This window comes from Phodopus roborovskii, unplaced genomic scaffold (genome assembly GCF_943737965.1).
Source record: "Phodopus roborovskii unplaced genomic scaffold, PHOROB, whole genome shotgun sequence".
Taxonomy (NCBI): Eukaryota; Metazoa; Chordata; class Mammalia; order Rodentia; family Cricetidae; genus Phodopus; species Phodopus roborovskii.
In genome coordinates this window covers 47,483,527-47,502,890 of record NW_026126407.1, presented here as the reverse complement: position 1 = coordinate 47,502,890, position 19,364 = coordinate 47,483,527, and the positions used below count along the sequence as shown (strand labels likewise).

Here is a 19,364-nt window from a genome sequence, read left to right as displayed (position 1 = left end):
TTAAACATCTCACCCTTCAATGATATCTAATTTGATGAGCTTAAGTTTGGAGCTGCTAGGGAATGGCTCCTTTGATATATATTTCTCTTATACTGGTCTTTGTGTTTGTTGATGAGAGCAAACTGGACATGGAGTCCCAGTGAGTGGTCCAGCTAGGACCCTTATGTAGCTTTCCAGGGTTGCTTGGAAAGCAGCATGTTCTAGAATAAAATGCTCTTCACAGGAACATAAAATAATAAATTCCTAAAAAATCTAAGTCAGATAGTACAGAAACCCCAGTTTTCTGGCAAAAGTGTGCTTATTGTACCATGACCTCCTTACCATTGGGTAGAGGCTCAAGGAGGTCAATATGCAGGTGGAGCTCAGTGTTTCAATAACTGGGGCTGGAAGATGCTCATATGACACCACAGTTCGGAAGACCTTCCTGTCTGGGCATCTTATTTGGTGTCTTGGAAAGATCAGATACTTGTGCCCAGCTGTATAGCTAAGTCTTGAAGCACTAGGGTCTATCCCTCCAGTGTCCTGAATTTTGAGCAGAGACTCCTAGTCTCTCCTGGCCTGTATTTATTTGTGTGAATTTGAGCTTTAGTAAGAAAAATCCCTTGGTAAGTATTCATTTGGGGTATGTATGTCTTCTTTCTCATCCGGTAAGTAGCTTCATTCAACTAATACTTCATAATGGTGCTTCTGGTAGACTTTAGAACTATGTTATAAGACAACCTTATAACTTTTCATGGTTTTTAAGAAACAATGTTTTGTTTGGTCTTGATGGTCCTGTTCCCATTTCAGCAAGCCATGTCCTCCAACCGATGAGCAATTGGTTGCAGGGTAAGACCAAGATCCCTCCACCCTTTTTCTGTCTTGATTCCGGCTGCCTTCTCTTCTTGTAATTGTGCTTACTGCCTAATTTCTCTCAATGTTGAAGAATGACTAACGAGGTACATAGGCCCTAGCTTGGAACCCTCCCTGCCTCTGAAAAGCCCAGATTTTCCCACAGTCTCTGCCCTTTTTCCATCCAGAATTATTTAGCTATTTCACATCCACCCAAGAACTTAAAGCATGGTTGGCTGGTACCAGAGAGACTTCTGGATCAGGTGTGTTGTGCCTGTGATTGTTGTTCCTTGCCTTTAGTTTTGAGAGTTAGAGGGATAGAGAAAGATAGACAGACAGACACTATTAACAGTGCTTGAGTATTTGAGTGTTTAGTTAGATACTCAGGTTTAGATATAACTGAGTATATCAAGAAGTAACAAAAATGTCTCCATGAAGGTGGTATGGAGCTTTTGCAGGCTGCATTGTCTTGTCTCCCTAACAGTGCATCCAGTGTGGGCTGTGGATATACATATAGTATATGTGAGTTAAGAACACTTATTCTTGAGAGGACCTAGGTTCAATTCCCAGTACCCATATGGCAGTTCACAACTATCTGTAACTTTAGTTTCAGTTTCAGGGAATCCAGCGCCCTCTTCTGTACTCCATAGACCTCAGGTACACACCTGGTGCACGTACATAATTGCAGGCAAAACATTCATTCATACACAATAAAGAAAAAAAAAAAAAAGATGAGTCCTTTCCAATCTCTCTCCGCTGTTTTTGGATAGTCCTACTCCAGAATGATTTATTAAAAATAGGATCCTGGCCTGCTTTTTAACTGGACTGTTACCTCTTCCTAAATATGCTTTTTCTAAATATGTTGAAGTTAGAAATTTTTAGTTTTTGTAGCTACTGTTTTTAATCATCAAAAGGGTTTTTGTAAATTTTGGAAACAACCTTATGCCTTATAATTTCCTAAGTATAAGTTATACCCCTTTCCTGGTCTCAAGATGACTTTATCTTTGTGCACATTATATCATCAAAATTATGTGAAGTTCACAGCCAAGCAAGTGTTTTTCATCATGAATGTGTAATGTTAAGAGGTCGCATGCAGCTCAGACCTCAGATGGACAGAATAGTAAACTACGCAGGGACTTCTGTACAGCCACTTAAGGCATTGTGGTTTAACTTCGCCAGGGGAAAGATTTGATTTTGTTCCTTCAAGGGCATATTTGGCTTTTGGTATTTATGAATGGAAGCTGAGATACCACTACTTACCTCTGGGAGTCCCATGGCCAGAGATGAGGCATGTCTATGGTTCTTCATGACAGGGAGGGATTTTAGTGGAGATTTTTGTCTATCAAGGAAGAATTGTTTCAGAATGGTTAAGGTCATTCTCCCATGTGCTACTTTTATGTCATTGGATGGTAGAATGTCGGTTGTTGCTTGTTTAGACGTGATGTGAAATGATGGCTAGATCAGAGCCCAAGTGTTTGATAAGGTTTTAATATCCTGATGTGTCCTTCAGTCAGGTGGAATAGGGCAGAGAGAGGTATGTAGACTTTGAAGAAAACCTATAATGCCCTGGTCTGAGATGCTGGAGTCTTTCATATCTGTTAATCATTCCAGGCATTAATGTTCCAGGAAAGCAGGAACTAAAGACTTGGCTATGGGTCCTGCAGGTCCCAGAATGTCAGTGATAAGACTGGTGCTAAAAGGTTTGACCAGGCCCTCATTGCAAAGAGCAAGGAAGCCCTTTCTGACCAACTCTTTGTGTCTGGTTTATTTGGGGGCCCAGGAGTCCCACGGCAGCTGGAAGATCCTGCTCGTTCTACAGGGAGCCAGTGCAAGCCCCTCAGGTTGTAGTAGTCTGGAGCTTTCTTGCTGGCCTGGGGAGAAGTGGGAGACTTGCATAGCTGCTTGTCTTACATGTTGACTATAGCCAGGCTTCTGCTCCCTGCTATCTCCAGGTCACTCTTGTGGCCCTGCTTTGTGTAGGGTGACCTAAAATGAATGCCCCCTCCTTGATACTTTTTATCTCAGTGTCATTTGCTGCTTTGGAGTTGAGCCACATCAGCTGTTTGAAGCTGACCTTCCTTTTCCATCTTGTAATGGAGGAGTTATGATGTCAGTCTGTCTCTCATCCCTCAATGGAATGTCTGCCCCAAATAGTCTCTGTCAGGACTGTAAGGGTCTCCCTGCCCAGGGCAGAGTATGTTTCTGGTAGTGATGGAGCTGTTGTCTCCAAACCACCCTCCCTAGATATTAGGAAGCTTTCTTTAGTAGATAGTTGAGATAGGTGCTCTCTCCCTTCAGGGCCAGATTAGAAGCAGTGCCTGTGTATATACAGTAGAGGCCTTCAGTCCCTGGTCTCTGAGATAAGAGGCAACACCAGGCCCAGTGCTCTCCTCCCTGCAGGCAACTCACTTATCCAGATCCCCCAGACAGGGAGGACCAGGTTTGCCAGTAGGGGGAATATACAGATGCCTTTTGGGAGGGGTGAGCTCTCACACTCCAGTCATTCCCACTCACCCATGACACTTTGTTTCTATGCATCCCATGTTCCTGTAACATAGTACATCTGCATGCCTTGTACAAAATTCCCTCAATAAGAACTGAGAAGTTTAAGCCTTCAGGATAAGGGAAGGGCTGGGCAGCTATGCCAAGAGGGATGCAGTTAGGATAATGCATGCACCATTGAGCTCTGTCCTCTGTCCTTTTTGTGGCCCTGTTGTGGAGGGCCTGGGGTCACGGAGGTTGAGAGATACAGTTTTACAAACCAAAGTACATTAAGGAGGGGCCCTTCTGCCTGTGAGCCTGTGGCTCCTGAGGGCAGTGCCAGCCCCAGCTGATCTTCCTTTTAAATGCAAACCGCAGCTGTTTCTCTTCTAATTTCATACAGCATGCAATAAATGACAGCATGTGCCTTCAGCCTGTGCTTCTCCTGCCTTCTACTGTAATTCTGGTGATTTCACATCCCTAACCTTGGGATTCCTGCAAGAGAGCCACTGATAGAAATGCCACCCACTGGGGACAAAGTAGCTACACAGAACTGTCATTTCCTGAGCCACTCTCCACTTGTGGGACTTGGGCACAGTGCTGTGATTTTCATTAATGTATTTCCATCTTACCTTTTTAAAATTTTAAGGTTCTCGGATGTTATTCTGGCAACAATTTTAGCAACCAAGTCTGAAATGTGCGGCCAAAAATTTGAACTGAAGATTGATAATGTACGGTTTGTTGGGCACCCAACACTGCTGCAGCATGCTCTGGGGCAGGTATGACTCTCCTCAGCAGGTAGGATTTTTCTAGGGTGGGTGGGCATGGCCTTTTCTGGCTCTGAGGGTCAGAACTGTGCCAACATTGATGCTGGTGAATGTGCTATAGCAGGCCTGATCAGCACTTACCATAGGTTGTATACCTTTACAGGTCCTGGGGATCCAGTAGAGGATGACAAGGGGTCCTCGCCTCCAGGTGCTATATAGTCCCTGCCATTAGCTTGTTTTTTCATTCAGTTTTGGATGGAACTCAAGGCTTTCCACATGCTATGCAGTTGTTGGCCCACTGAGCTACACCCTAGTTCTTTGTTACTAGCCTTTGATGACTACATTCTGTGTCTCTACTAACTGTGGCCTTTCCTCTATATATAAGGTATTTGCTTTCAGAGATGATAATAGAACGAGTTAACTAACAATTGTCTAACTCCTGAACTTTCTAAAAAATGGTGTAAGCTCTTCCCAATAAATGATGAGTATTTGGGCACTGAGGAGTGTTAGCAAGATGGAATGTACTATTACCCAAAGGTGCTTGTCCATTAGAGCCAGTAGAGCCAGTCAACTTTGCATACAGGCAGGACCTATGACAGCATCACCTAGATTCAGAAGGGTTTCAGTATGCTGTACCATATAGAACTTGTATAAAGAGCTGTGCTGTGTCCTGCAAGCATCATCCACATGGGGAGCTTCTGGGATTATTAGAAATATCTTAGCCCTTTGATAATACCATGCCTCCTTATAACACTCTTTTACAACGGTCTTTAATGACAGGGAAGAGTTGAAGTCACTTCCTGTAGAATTGCAGTGACAGGTGGGGATGGGTACATTTCCTGGGTGTTATAGAGTTTTAACTTCCTCTTTAGACAGGCTCAAAGAACTGATGGCTCTCAGAGTGGTACCGTTTGAATGCTTTGGTGTTTGTGTCTGGAGCTGACTGGATGCCAGAACTGGAAAAGATAGCAACTTGTCTCTGTAGCAAGACTGGCTGCCCCTTTTCATTAGGACTGCTAAGCACTGTCCTATCTCTAAATGCCCTGAGCCCTTGCCATGGCAGCAGAGGCATGGTTTCTGGGCTCTCTATCCACTTGCATCCCTTTCTGTCCTGTCACTTTTGGGCAGTGTCAGCTTGATTCCTTCAGTCATGGAACTCAGAGCCCTGGCCATTCTGCTCCTTCTACACATGTAATTCATCTGTTTGTATGGTTGATTCTTCTCTGAGCAAAAACACTAATGGCTCCTCAAAGATTGGGAATGTTTTTCTCTCATTTTACCACACTCTAGAGCCTTTCTCCATGCATGAAGTAGAATGATCTAACAACCTTCTGTAGAAAGTCAGGATTCTCTGCTGGCTGTGGCATCTCACCCCTCCAATTCTAGTGTTGGGAGCCTGAGGTAGGATCACTGTGAGTTCAAGGCCAGCATGGTTCCATAATAAGTTCTAGGTCACCCTGCAGTTCATAGTGATAGCCTGTTGTAAACAGACAGACAGGACATTGTGTCTTTTGATTTATTAGAATTGTGCTCTTTTACAGGTCTCCAAAACAGATCCATCTCCAAAGCGGGAAGCACCCACCATGATTCTTTTTAATGTGGTGTTTGCACTGAGGGTGAGTGTTTGTGCTGACAGTGAATGAGTGCACTGATGGTGAGTGCATGAGTGTAAGAGTGCTCAGATCAGGAAGTAGGGTCTGAGGGAGAAGAGCAAGTTTCCAGGGAGTTTTTCATTGGCCCAGAGCTCAGACTGTGGGCATGACACTGAGCATAGCTCATTGTTTTTCCCTTCTCTTCCTTCTTTAACTTTTTAAATAAAATTCATACATATAACTATTTACTTTATTACAGTAGTGATGGAACCCAGGGCTTCATGCATTTTAGGCAAGCACTCTACGATTAAGCTATATCCCTAGTCCTGAATGTTCCCCATTTGAAAGTGTACATTTTTAAAGTGTATGGCTCAGCAGTTAAGAGCACTGGTTGCTCTTCCAGAGGAGCAGGATTCAATTTCTCGTACTCACATGGCAGCTTACACTCAGCTAGACCAGGTGGTACATTCCTATAGTCCCAACACTGGGGTAGGATAAGTAGCTCCTGCTACATAGTGAGTTTGAGGCCAGCTAAGGCAAATGAAACCCTGTCTTAGTGCCCTATTTCCTTCAAAAAAAAAAAAAATATATATATATATAATTTTAGTCAGGTATGACTGCACATCTCTTTGGCTGATTTAAAACACCAAATAATAAACGAGACACGGAATTTAATTATACCTAATACATAATGCCATCATGTATCATTCACTGCTATCTAGATTCATATTTTATTCCTCTTAACAGGAAACCATGAGGAGCCCAGTAGCAGTTTTTATACCTCTGTATCTCAAAGCAAGTCCTAGGCCTCATGTCCATTCTTTTGTTTTTGATTTATTTTTATTGATGTGCATGAGTGTTTGTTCAAGGCCAGGACAAGAGTCAGATCTCTTGGAGCTGGAGTTACAAACAATTGTGAGCCACCTGATATGTGCTAGAAACAGAACTTAGGACCTCTGGAAGAGCAGCGAATGCTCTTAATTGCTGAGCTATCTTTCTGCCCTGCCCCTAGACCAGGGTTCCTCTGTGTAGTCCTTGTTGTCCTGGAATTCTCTTTGTAGGTCAGGCTGGCCTTGAACCCAGAGATCTGCCTGGCTTTTGTTTCTTTTTTAGACATTGTCTTGTATATCTCAGGCTGGCCATGAACTCTTAGGCATCTGAGGATGACCTAGGCCTCCTGATTCTTCTGCCTCCACCTCACAAATGCTAGGGTTATAGGCATGTGCCCCACGCCTGTTGTATGTTCACTCATTATCCCATTACTATAAGACTTATCTATGAAGTAAGGGTTATTATTTTATGCCACAGTAGCTTTTTCAATCTGACAAGAATTAACCATGATAAGTTGACGTTAATCAGTACCTGGTCCACTAAAACTTCCTGATTGAGAACATAGTTTTCCAGTTGGCGTGTGAGAGCCATGATGCAGACCCTACTCAGTGTATGTGGTATCTCTGTCTCTACTAGTCTTAGTTGTCCTGTCCATTGTCCTGTCACATTTCCTACAATCAGATTTGTCCCATTGAGTAGACTGTGATACCTGCGCCCCGACTTTGTGTGTCCTACAGACTTGAAGTTACTTTGGAGGTATTATATTTGAATACAAGATTTTGGCAGGAAGCCCCATGAGTGATGGCATAGTCACTTTGGTGCTGCTTCCTATTCTGGACTGTGAAAGTTTACTTTGTTTATTTGTTTATTTGAGATGGGCTGGGCTGACCTCAAACTTCATATGTGGACTTGAACTTGGTCCTTCACCTCTGCCTCCCAAGTGCTGGCATTATAGGTATAAGCTATCACACCCAGCTGCAAGTATGCTCTTTCTAAACACTTCCATTAAAGGCTGGCGTGTTCTAGGTTGCAGCTTCCTCGGTGTTAGCCCATGCAAACAAGACATACCAGATATCCCTTCAGTGTATGTCATTGAACCTTACAGGGGGGGGGGGGGAAACTCAAATAATTGGTCCTCAACAGCTGATGTTGGGTGCTTTTGTGCCTCAGCTAGTGGCACCTCCAGCAGAAGGTAGGATGCAACTGTGACTTCAGTTCTTTCTCAAAGGAATAACCTATGTCTAAGATTATTTTTTCCCTTCTTTTCTAGTGGAAATGTTTTTACTTAGACTCTTTCTAAATGTCTATTTTTATTTTGAGGCATGTCTAGGACATGGTCAGGGGATGCCTTAGGCCTGTAGGGTCAGGGCAAATGGTCTTGTTGCAAGTCTGCCCATATGCTAGTTCCCTTTGTAAAGATGGGAATATAGAAAATCTAACTCCAGGTAAACAGAGTGTTGTCTGGGTAAGATTTTAACTTAACGGTAATAGGTACAGGGTCACCTAGAAAATACACAGGATGGGAAAACAGCATCAGAGGTCCTAATCAGTACTGCCATTTGTCCTTCTCCCTTCTAACCCTGTACCCCAAAGTATTACTCAGCAGTCCTGGTGGCCTCTAGGAACACTGAGTCATGCTTGGTTCAGTTATCTGCTCCTTCAAGCATCTCCATAGATCCACAGTAGCCTGCTCCACCCTAGGTCTGGGTGTGTACACACCTGCTGGTTGACTGTGGTCTCTGATAGGTTCCAGAGGGATGAGGGACACTGCTAACCTGAGAACCTTCTGCATGCTGCTTTGACCTAATCAGTGTGGGTGCACAATGGTCACTGGGGGTTGGGGGGTGGATATTTACCTGGAGCAAACAGCACAATGCTTCTGTATTACATATTCTATAACAGTGTGGCCTGTTGTGAATGAATTCCTCTGTACTGTAGACCAGACATGTTCATGAATGGTCAGTGCACAGTAGTGATTACAGATACCTCCAAGTTTTGCTCAGGGCAACCTCTGTTTTGAGTATGTATGTGTTTAACTAGTTTTCTCTGCTCAGTTGGTTGTCCTTCCTGAGATGAAGAAGATCACCTGTGACCCAGATCCTATAACAGATGGGTGGGATCCATGCCCTTAGCTGTCCCTAGCTTTTCTGTACAGTCCTAGCATAGAGTCATCTCAACCACCATCTAGACGGTTGTTCCCAAGACTAGAAGATAGGATGTCAGCCAGCATTTATATAGGTAGGCTGTACACATGCACAGGGAATTCAGGAAGGTAATTCTATGAGGAGGAACATAGTGGAAAGGAATGGAGAAGGCCTTTTTCATGGTCTGTGTTTTTGCTGTACACATGTATTAGCTTCTTTCTTTTTTTTCCTTTTTGGTTTGCTTGTTTTTGTTTTTTGAGACAGGGTTTCTCTGTATTGCTTTGGAGCCTGTCCTGGAACTGGCCCTGTAGATCAGGCTGGCCTCAAACTCACAGAGATCTGCCTGTCTCTGCCTCCCCAGTGCCAGGATTAAAGGTTTGTGCCACCAACACACAGCTTTATTAGAGTCTTTTAAATTGTGTGTCTCTGTGTACATATTTTAAGTGTTTGGCCTCTCTTGTGCAGGCCAACGCTGACCCATCAGTGATAAACTGTCTACATAACTTGTCCCGGCGCATTGCCACTGTCCTGCAGCATGAGGAGCGCCGCTGCCAGTACCTCACCCGAGAGGCCAAGCTGATCCTAGCACTTCAAGACGAGGTGTCAGCCATGGCCGATGGTAAGTGAGGTAGCCTGGTGAGCATGGTCTGGTCTGGTATGGCTGATGGCTTCTCTTGGTGTTATATCTCCAGAGGACCTGCTAGTAACCATGCTTTGTTTTGAAGCAATTGCAGATAATGCTACTAATTGGCCCTCTAGTTTCAGGAACACTATTAAAGAGATCTTCTGCAGGAAAGACAGGCTTACTGCCTGATCACGTGCCAGTTCTCTTTGTGGACTTAGGTTAAGCTGAGAGTACAGAGAATCTCTCTGCCTTCAAGGGCCCCTCCCATACCACAACAGAACAGTCAGAAGCTGACAAAAGCTTTGGCATTTGGTGAGCTGGACACTGGAGAGGAAATCCTTACAAAAGCTAGTAAGCAGAAACTGGCCAGAGAAGTTATAGGATCTCCACATTGAGCTGGTCATGACCAGGGGCACAGGAAGGCTCTTCTAGGGGTTTATATATGGATGAGTCTGAATTGATATCTAGAGGAAATACCCCCCACATTGCTGTATGATCATCTTTCACCTAAGACAGGTACCTCTACCTGGCATTGGTTCTGCTAGACAAATTGCCTTGGAGTGGGAAACTCAGGGAGGGTTATTGAGATCATCCAGCTGGTAAAATAGGTGATTTCCATACTTAGCTTTTAAAATGAAGAAGAATCTAACTATCCCCTAACCAATTATAAGAAATAATCTTTGCTTATAAAAAACTACAACGTTTGGTGTGCCAAAGGACCAAACATAGGATAGAAACTCATTTCCCTAAGGTTAGCAGTTATAGAAGAATGAATGAAAAACAGAAGTTAGATCAAATTAACACAAATTAACAAAGTCCTGCCTGGTTCTAGTATACTTTCAGTTAAAAATTTACCTTTTTCTTTTTTTTTTTTAAATTAGCTAGGTATGGTGTATACTTTTTTCTTTTAGGCAGTTTACTGTGTAGGCTTGGCTGTCCTGGAACTCACTCTGTAGACCAGGATGGCCTTGAACTCACAGAGATCTGTCTTCCTCTGCCTCTTGAGTACTGAGATTAAAGGTGTATACCATCACTGCCCAGCTAAGATGGTATATACCAGTAGATCTCTGAGTTCCAGGGCAGTCAGGGATATATAAAGAAACCCAGTCTCTAAAACAAAACACTTGTATTGTGGACCTGGAAATGGTTATAGAGTGGTTGCCTAGTACATGCAAGGCTCTGGGTTCCAGCCCCAGGACCCAAAACAAATGACAACTAAAAGAAACAAACGCTTATATTATATTTCCTTTTCTTTGATGAACTTGGGAGGAAGAGGCAGGTGGATCTCTGTGAGTTCAAGGTCAGCCTGTTCTACAGAACAGAGTTCTAGTACATCTAAGGCTACAGAGTGAGACCTTTTATCAAAAGGAAAGAAACAAGCCAAAACCACAGCAATCTGTTAAAAAATTAAATATTAAAAAAAAAACCTCACCTTCACCTTAATTGTATATATTTTGTTAGAAATTCATGAAGATCAATAAAAGACAGTTCAGTCATTAAAAACAAATCTCATTAGCACACAAGTGAGGGAAGAGAACTGGGATATGGCATGGGACTACCCAGTCCTACAACAGAGGATGGAGTCTAGTGATCTAAGAGACATTCCTTCTGTGGGAGGCAGTGAAATGGATTGCTTCTGTTACTACAAGGTTGTATAGGCCAGTGACAAGTTTAAATAAAGGTATTTCATATAGAAGTAATTTCACAAATCAGTGAGTCTACTTTTATTTTACAGTAGTTGGGGATACATTGCTTTATATTGTTATTATTATAAGGAGTTTCCTGATGTTAGTTTAACATTGCTTTAACATTACTTATTAATGTTGAATTTGTTCTAAAGATAGTTCCTGTTCTGGCCTGGGTATGTTTGTTGCTTTGGAAGCTGTAAATCCTTATCTATTGTGATTCTTGTAGCAAATGAAGGTCCTCAGTCCCCATTCCACCACATCCTGCCCAAGTGCAAGCTGGCTAGGGACCTCAAAGAAGCTTATGACAGGTAAGATGGCCATGCATGTTGAATCTACTCTTCCTGGGTCTGAAGCATTCTACAGACAGTGCTGCCATAGGCTGGGTAGTGCTTTGGTGTGTGTGCTGGAGCTCTGCGGAGACATGGGCAAGAGGGTTAGAGAAGGGGCAACTGTGTGCTCATTCTTCAGGAAACCATCTTGGTGTCCATTTTTTAAATGGCAGCCCCTTTGTTGAGTGATGTGTACTCAGCAGGGACTCATCATCCAGACTCCTTTTAAAACAAGCTTGGGGTGCTGAAGAGATGGTTCAGTGGTTAAGAGCATTGACCGCTTTTCCAGAGAACCTGGGTTCACCCACATGGCGGCTCACAACTGTCTAACTCCAGGATTCAGCACCCTCACACATATGTATGGAAAACACCAGTGCATACAAAATAAAGAAGTTATTAAAAAACAATAAAAAACAGAAGCTTGGCCCAAGATTATGCACAAAAGCTCGAAAATATTTTTCAACCATTAAAAGTGACATTTTATTGAGCTTAACTTACTGCCAAGTTCATTGCCACCTTTATTGAGATGGACCTCATCGACGGCTCCCTCTTCACACATGAGGAAATCAGTGTTCAGTAGGTAGAACTGGAGTTGACGATCAGTTTGTGTTTTGGGAGAGCTTCAGTTTGAGACTATATAGGGTTGGCAAGTGTTGGGGACACGATGGAAACCTCATGTTGATTTGATTATATTGGTGGCTAAATAATCTGTTAAAGTGTGCGTGTGTGTGCGTGTGCGTGTATGAGAGAGAGAGAAAAGGTCTTATGGAGTGGTCTAGGTTGGCTTGAGACTTAAGATCCTGCTGGGATTGCATGTGTGTGACACTGTCTGGCTTGCTTTCTTGTTTTTTAGACAGGGTTCTATTATATAGCCCTGGCTGGCCTGGAACTAACTCACTTATGTAGACAAGAGCAAAGTAAAAAGCAAACCAGAGATTTCAGGTTTCTAAAGAAAAAAGTGTGGACTGGGATTGTGGTGGAAAGTTGGAATATAGCTTTGTCATCTGCCAGGCAGAGCTCAGGGCTTAATGTACCACAGCACCACCTAGTGGACCAATTTGGAGCACAGGAATTTGAGCTTTTGGTGAGAAAGGCTATTCAAGATTCTTCTAGCCAGATATCCTGTTTGTTAGTACACAGGGTCTTACTCCTCCAGGTGAATTATACCAGCCAGTCCTGGGTTCTAGAACCTGCTCTGGAGAGGCTGAGAGCCACACTTCGTTAGCAGGATGTGGCAGTTGTGACCTCCTGTTTACACCCGTTTGGTATTGACACAGTTATGTAGTTGCCCAGTAGCCCTCATGGCCTGATTTTCCCCAAGCTTTATCCCACAAGGTCTGTGGTTGGCCTTGAGGTCCTGTTCCTCAGCAATTCAAAGGTGTGAGTGTGTGCTGGCTGGGTAGCTGTCTTCTGACAGCAGATTCCTGCTAGAGTCCTGAGAAAGGTCTTCTCAGAGAAGACCTAAAAGACAGAAAGTCATGGACTTAATTGGTATAGAGCTTTGAGAACATCTTTTCAACAGATTTGTTCTGGATTTACTATTTTAACACAAGCCAGGGTTCTGGTGTAGTTGAGTAGCTGTTCCCTAAGTGTCTTGAATGTAGACTGGAAGTTAGAATCTCTGAGGAGGTCACCCTAACTGTCCCAGTACCTGTGTCTCCTTATGAAACTCCATGATCCCATGTGACCCCTGGGTTATAGTCCCTCAATAGGCCAAGGATGTCCTTTCACTCTCTATATATAGCTCTTTGCATCGCTCATCCACTGGTAGTTACAGGAATGTGTAATGGTAGGAGAAATGATGGTATAAATTCCTTGGGGGTGTGAAGAAATGTCTTGTTGAGTGAGTCTCTGAGTTAACAGGGACTATGGTAGAGTCTAGGAGGCAAATGCTGTCTTAGGCCTGGCCAGGCAGGCAGTGATGGCAGTACTGCTGACTGCTAAAGAGCAAGAACAAGCCTGTAGGATGCTTCTGAATATTCTGAGATCTACAGTTTTGTTTCAGGTTTCAAGGTAGGACTTTTGAAGCCCACCTTTGTCTTTTGGTTCGTGCAGCACCCCATTGCACGTACCAGGAAGACTGACTGCTGCTGTGTGGGGTAGAGGACACAGCACACATGACAGAGTCTCAGTAGGAAGAGGATGAGCTGAGCTGAGGTCATAAAGTGACATTTTGGTTCTTAGCTAAAGGTAGGAGTTGGCATTCTTTCTCATGCTGAGTGAGGGAGTGAGATAAGCTTGTGTAGGGCTCATCTTGGGTGTGGACCATAGCACCCTGGTGTTCTGTGCAGTCATAGTGTGCAGATGCAGGGCTTCTGCATTATCTCCTGTTGCAGAAAGGGCCGGGCTCTTCTGCTGTGAAGGCTGGATAAGCTTGGGGACAGTGTTTGTCTGCAGACCGTTTTCAGACTAAATAATTCATAATTAAAAACTTGCAAATAGAAACACAAGCTTAGCAGGAAACCTCTCTGGGTGCAGACCCTGGGTTTTGTCTTGAAATTCAGGTTATAAAAGAAGGGACAGTCCCTTTTCTTCCCTTCTCTTAACGGACATTAGTGTTTCCTGGTCTACTCTCTTGCTGTGAAGGAGTCACCTGACTTTCCCCAAAGCTAGAAGCTAAAGTTGGGCAGGCATGTGTCTAATGCTCCCTGTCCTCCCAGTATGCTCCAGAGGTTTGTCCAGAAGTGCATCTGGTCCTCAGGGGACTCCTAATGGCAGTGCTCAGTATCTCCACACCATAGAGCTTGGTTAGCTTGTAGAGAAGCTCCAGTTCAGTACAAAGTATTCAGAGGGAAAGCTACAGGCTGGGGATTCAAAGTCAGCTGTCATGGGGATGGTGAATGGCATACACCTGAGCCCTGAGGATATTATAAAGGCCTTAATGTGTCCCTGGTTTCCCTCATGCCCACAGCTAGAATTTAAGCCTGGCCTATTCTGTCACACAAGTCTCTGATGTGCCTTTCCCTATAACTCTGTGGTTTATACAATTTGCTAAAATTTGTCTTTCTCAGTGCCAACCAGAGTAAGATTCTCCCAAGTGCAAGGCTGTAATTTGTCTCCTTTCTTGCTGTACCCCAGGAACCTGAAACAGTACTTAGAGTTGCACCTAACAGATGGTTGTCACAGCATCACTGAGGTCCTTGGTAGAACAGACTCAGCTGTGTTTGAAATGATAGGAGTCTTGTCATTTAATTCTGATTCCATGTTCCAACAGCTACCCTGTGCTATACTCTAAATAAGAGAGCTCAAAAACAGGACCTATTGTTTCTTCTTTTTATGACTATGGTTAAGCTAATTGGAGGAGCCTGGCTAGTGTCTGCATGGGAATGACTCCATGCAGCACACTGCAACCCTCTCCCCTCTTGCCCTTCTTTTCCCATCTGCGTGTGGATGCTGAGAGCTTATCATGATGCAGTGCTTCCTTAAGTGGTTTCTCAAGGTTGGTTGTGAGCTTTCCACCCTGAAGACAGGTACAGCTCTGGACACCATACTCAGACATGCTTTAATTAATTAATTGGGCCCATTTCTAGAAGAGACCAAGAATGTTATCCTGGAGAGCTTGGGTCTATGACCCACATCTTGACACTTATTAAACCTTTTATTTTGTTCCTCCCTGAGTGCCTGTAAACCACTGTTGCCCTCTAGACTGAGCCACAGCATGGTGCCCATCCCTACACCTATCCTTAGTGGTGCTGAGGCCCTGGGAGAAGCAGACATAGATGTTTGGGAGTCATTGTGTGCTTTGCATTGGACAGTCAGTGCTGCAGGGATCCTGGGGGAGTGAGGAGTCACAGATGTGTTCTTCCATGTCTCCTTTCCCCACTGCCTAGTCCCTGCTTGAAGGAGGAAAAGATTAGTTTTTGCATTTGAAACTGCTGGCTAGAATTCCTGGCAACCCTCTGGGGAAAATTCAGAAGCTTAGGGCTCTTGGTTTATTGCTGGAGGCTTCAGGGAAGAGCTATAATAGCCCTCAGCAGCTGTATTATAATGCACGCTGAGAATCTCAGCACTTTGGAAGTAGAGGCAGGAGAATCACATGTTTGAGGTCAGTTTGGTGCTACATAGCAAAACCCTGACTCAAAAAAAGGAGTGGGCATGAGAGTGCACACGTTTACTTCCAGCTCTCGGAAGACAGGCAGGTGGATCCTGTGGGTCTGAAGCCAGCCTACACATCAAGAGCTAGGACAGCCAGTGATACATACAGAGACCCTGTCTCAGAAAAAGAAGTGGGGGTGGGGAGAAAAGAGAAAAGAAAAGTGTGTTTTTGTCTGGCCTGAAGCAAGGACCTTGTTTCTCCCACAGTACCCAAACATTTCCACCTTTGACCTGTGCAGGAAGAACTCTTGCCACACCTCCTTGGGTTGCTGGCCTGCCCTATACTTATCCATTCCCATACTGGAAGCTGAGAATAGCAGCAGGGTGGGTGGTGATGGGAAAATATTTCTTGGCTGATCTTCTGGGTAGGAGGCCAAAAAGGAAACAAGATGGGGGGAAGGTGCTATACGAATTTAGAGGTTAAATGCACTGACTGCGCTTCCAGGGGTCCTGAGTTCAATTCCCAACAACCACATGGTGGCTCACAGCCATCTATAATGAGATCTGGTGCCCTCTTCTGGCATGGAGGCAGAATGTTGTGTACATGATAAATCAATAAATCTTGGAAGGAAGGAAGGAAGGAAGGAAGGAAGGAAGGAAGGAAGGAAGGAAGGAAGAAACCATGTGATCTGTCCAGTATGCTTGTTTGAGAACTGAAGTTACCATAAAGCTTTAGGTTGTATTTCCTACATTGGATGAAGGAGGCTACCTGCCTGGTGTGCTTTGAGCTTGAGTTGGGGCAGATGACAAGATACAGCTTTCTCATGCAGAATAAGTAAAGACACAGGCTTTGCCTAAGCAGTTTCTTTTCTTCCTTTGTGCCATTTGTATAACTACAGAAACGTGCTAACATACTTCTTGCCAACACTGCTTATAGACCTGAAGACTATTGCCTTGCCCGAGTCTGGGTTCACCCCCCTCTCATGAGTGCTTTGTATGCCAATGCAAACCTTGAATGGACATGGTATGGTTGGTCAGGACTCATGGCATGAGTGCATGAGACAGAGTGAGGAGGGGTCAGAGTGAAGGTGGGACCAGGTGTCATGGGTCAGGAATAGCTTATTGAGAATGTGACAGTTGAGATTGAAGTAATGAGAGAGCCATGAGGCATTTGGGAAGACAGTCCATGGCAAAATTTAAGTGCCAGGGTCCTGAGAATGGCTAGACTTGAGTGATGGGGCAGGAAATGAGAATAGGAAGAGTACAGGACACAGGGTTCTCTATGTTGGAAGACCTTGGATGGTACTTCCCAGGTGGAAGCTGTGAGGAAAGTAGACCAAGGTACCTTCTCAGGTGCTAGTTGTCTGGGCAGCTCTGACCTGGTGGTATTGAGGAGATAATGGAGTTTGAATGTCCTTGCAGCTAGAGCACATAGGATTTATTGACAGTTTGAGATGATAATAAGTGCGTTGGGGACAGTGCTGCCATGTTTGACTTGAACATGTTGAAGCTGTAACTATGTGTCGGTCACTGAGAATGTGGAATAAAAGGTTTGCTGTGGTAGAGTGTTGGGGCCAGATAGTCACTTGTATGTCCTGTGATTGATAGCTACACATGTACCCGTGACACTCATACCACCTGCAAGGTATGTGAAGGTAGGTGCTCTGTGCTTCTTACCATTAACGTTCTGTGGGACTTGATAGCTTCCCTCTTCTATCCATCTCTTCCCTTTGGAGATAGGTCCTATCCTGCCCAACTGCCCACATGTACCTGGGTCTGCATCAGGTGTTCTAGACAGGCTCATCACAGGATGATACATCACAGGATGTATCTATCTGCTGGAGTCCAGGCAGGCAGCTGATGGTTCTGCTATATTGAATTTCCAGGAGAGACAGAAGCTGCTTCCTTTAGCCCTGACAGGCTGATTGGATTATCCTTTACTCCAGGCAAGCAAGCAGGCAGGGAGGCAGTGAGAGAGAGAGAGAGAGAGAGAGAGAGAGAGAGAGAGAGAGAGAGAGAGAGAGAGAGAGAGAGAAACACATGTACATGTTCTTAGGTGTATAGGTATATTGAGATCTGAAGAGATGCTCTTATCTGAGATCTCCATCTGCATTTTCCTGTAGCCAGCAGGGCAGTATATGAAGCCAACATCTGTGAATAGAGCATTGTCCTATGGAAATAGGCAGGTGGCTGCTGGACTAACAAGCACACTCTTCACAGCCTCTGCACATCTGGTGTGGTGCGGCTTCATATTAACAGCTGGCTGGAAGTGAGCTTCTGTTTGCCCCACAAGATCCACTATGCAGCTTCAAGTCTGATCCCTCCTGAGGCTATTGAGCGAAGCCTGAAAGCCATCCGGTGAGAGCAAACCCCATCATGCTTTTTCTGTCAGTTGCTGCCTGTTACTTTACTGGTTACTTTGTTCCAGAAATTCTCTTTTTCCCACCACAGAAGTTGGCAGGTAGGGCTTTGCTGTTAGCAAAACCACATGACTTTACATCCAATTCTGCCCAGAAATGATCTATCCCAGGTTTTTCCTGGGCCCTCCCAACATAGTCTGTGTGAGTAGAACCTACCAAAGGCCTCACCCAGGCCTACAGGGCAGCCTGGGGCTAAGCTAGGACTCTAGCAGATTGCCTCCAGGGTTCAGTAATTATCAGCATTTCAGTCAGAAATCTTAGACTAATTGATTTCCTGCAAAGAAGAGCTGGGCTGGGAATATAACTCAGTGGTATAGTGCTCTCTAGGCCATGGAGTCATCCTCAGCCCTACAGAGAAGAAAAAAAAAGAGATGAAAAGAAGCCTGGACACATTCTTCAACCCTAGAGATGACAGAAACAGAGCACTTATTGCCTTGTCCCCCACCCTCCCACAGCCCTGCTCCAGTCACAAGGCCTTTCTTGCATATTTGTATAGTTCTATTCATAATGGATATTTTCATTTTCCTATTTTAGTAAGATCTCCTTTTTTCTTTTTCTTTTTCTTTTTCTTTTTTTTTTTTTTTGGTGTTGTACTATAAGATTGGACAAGTAGGCAAGCACTTTACCACTACATGCACACACACACGCACACACACATTTCTTCTTCCCTCATGAGACAGTCTTTCTAATGTCCTGGAACTTACCATGTAGATCAGGTTGGCCTTCAACTCAAGAGATCTCACCTGCTTCTCCCTCCCAGCTGTTGGGAGTAAAGGTGTGCGCCACCATGCTCAGAAGGTCTTTTTTTACTGTTATTTATTTATATGTGTGTGTGCCTGTGTATGTACACACACATAAGGTGGCAGAGACAGGCAGAGGCTTGGTGGGCCAACCAGTCTAGCCAAATTGGCAAGTTTCGGGTCCTATTTCAAAAACTAAGGTTAGAGATGGTGCATGCCCTTAATCCCAGCACTTGGGAGGCAGAGGCAGAAGGATCACTAAGTCTGAGGTCAGCCTGGTCTACAGATGAGTTCCAGGATAACCAGGGCTAAGTAGTGACGACCTGTCTCAAAAATAAAACAAGGTTGAGGATTGATGATCTGGCTCAGCAGGTAAAGGCACTCGCTTCCAGGCTAGATGTGACCTGAGTTCAATCTATGGAACCCACATGGTTTTTTAACACATACAGTGTTAAAAAAAAAAACAAAAAACAAAAAAGGTGGAGAGTGATAAAGACTTCTGATGCTGACTCTGGCCTTCATACTTATATGCTCATGCACTATCTTCTCCCACGTACAGCCTCACTAGTCTCAGTCTCTCTCTCTCTCTCTCTCTCTCTCTCTCTCTCTCTCTCTCTCTCTCTCTCTCTCTCTCTCACACATACTGGGAAAATCCCAGAAGGGGGATGGGAAGTCAGGTATTCAGACTCTCCCTAGTTTTGTTCTAGCCTCCACCTCCTTCCCCTCACCCAGGGCAACAGTAATCCTTGGAAAGTTTGAAAGCCCTGGACTGCTTTCTCTGATTTCTCCCTCAATTTCTCCTGCCCATAGTGCAGTGCCTATGACCTCTGGCTGTGCCTTGGTGTTCCAGGCACTTACCTGGTACAGGACCTGTGGCCCTT

At 44.4% G+C, this 19,364-nt stretch overlaps 1 protein-coding gene across 2 annotated transcripts in view; it reads left to right on the top strand.

Moving 5' to 3' along the window:
* The window catches only part of Nprl3 (NPR3 like, GATOR1 complex subunit), a 37,901-nt gene that overhangs the window by 9,124 nt on the left and 9,413 nt on the right, over nucleotides 1-19,364 (top strand). Inside the window, exons 3-8 of one of the 2 annotated variants that reach the window (XM_051181017.1) lie at nucleotides 790-828; nucleotides 3,962-4,091; nucleotides 5,621-5,695; nucleotides 9,112-9,265; nucleotides 11,186-11,267; nucleotides 17,544-17,681. In XM_051181017.1, the coding sequence (XP_051036974.1) occupies nucleotides 790-828; nucleotides 3,962-4,091; nucleotides 5,621-5,695; nucleotides 9,112-9,265; nucleotides 11,186-11,267; nucleotides 17,544-17,681 (618 nt within the window). The remainder of the gene's footprint in view (nucleotides 1-789; nucleotides 829-3,961; nucleotides 4,092-5,620; nucleotides 5,696-9,111; nucleotides 9,266-11,185; nucleotides 11,268-17,543; nucleotides 17,682-19,364) is intronic. The other variant, XM_051181018.1, reaches the window with a different exon arrangement.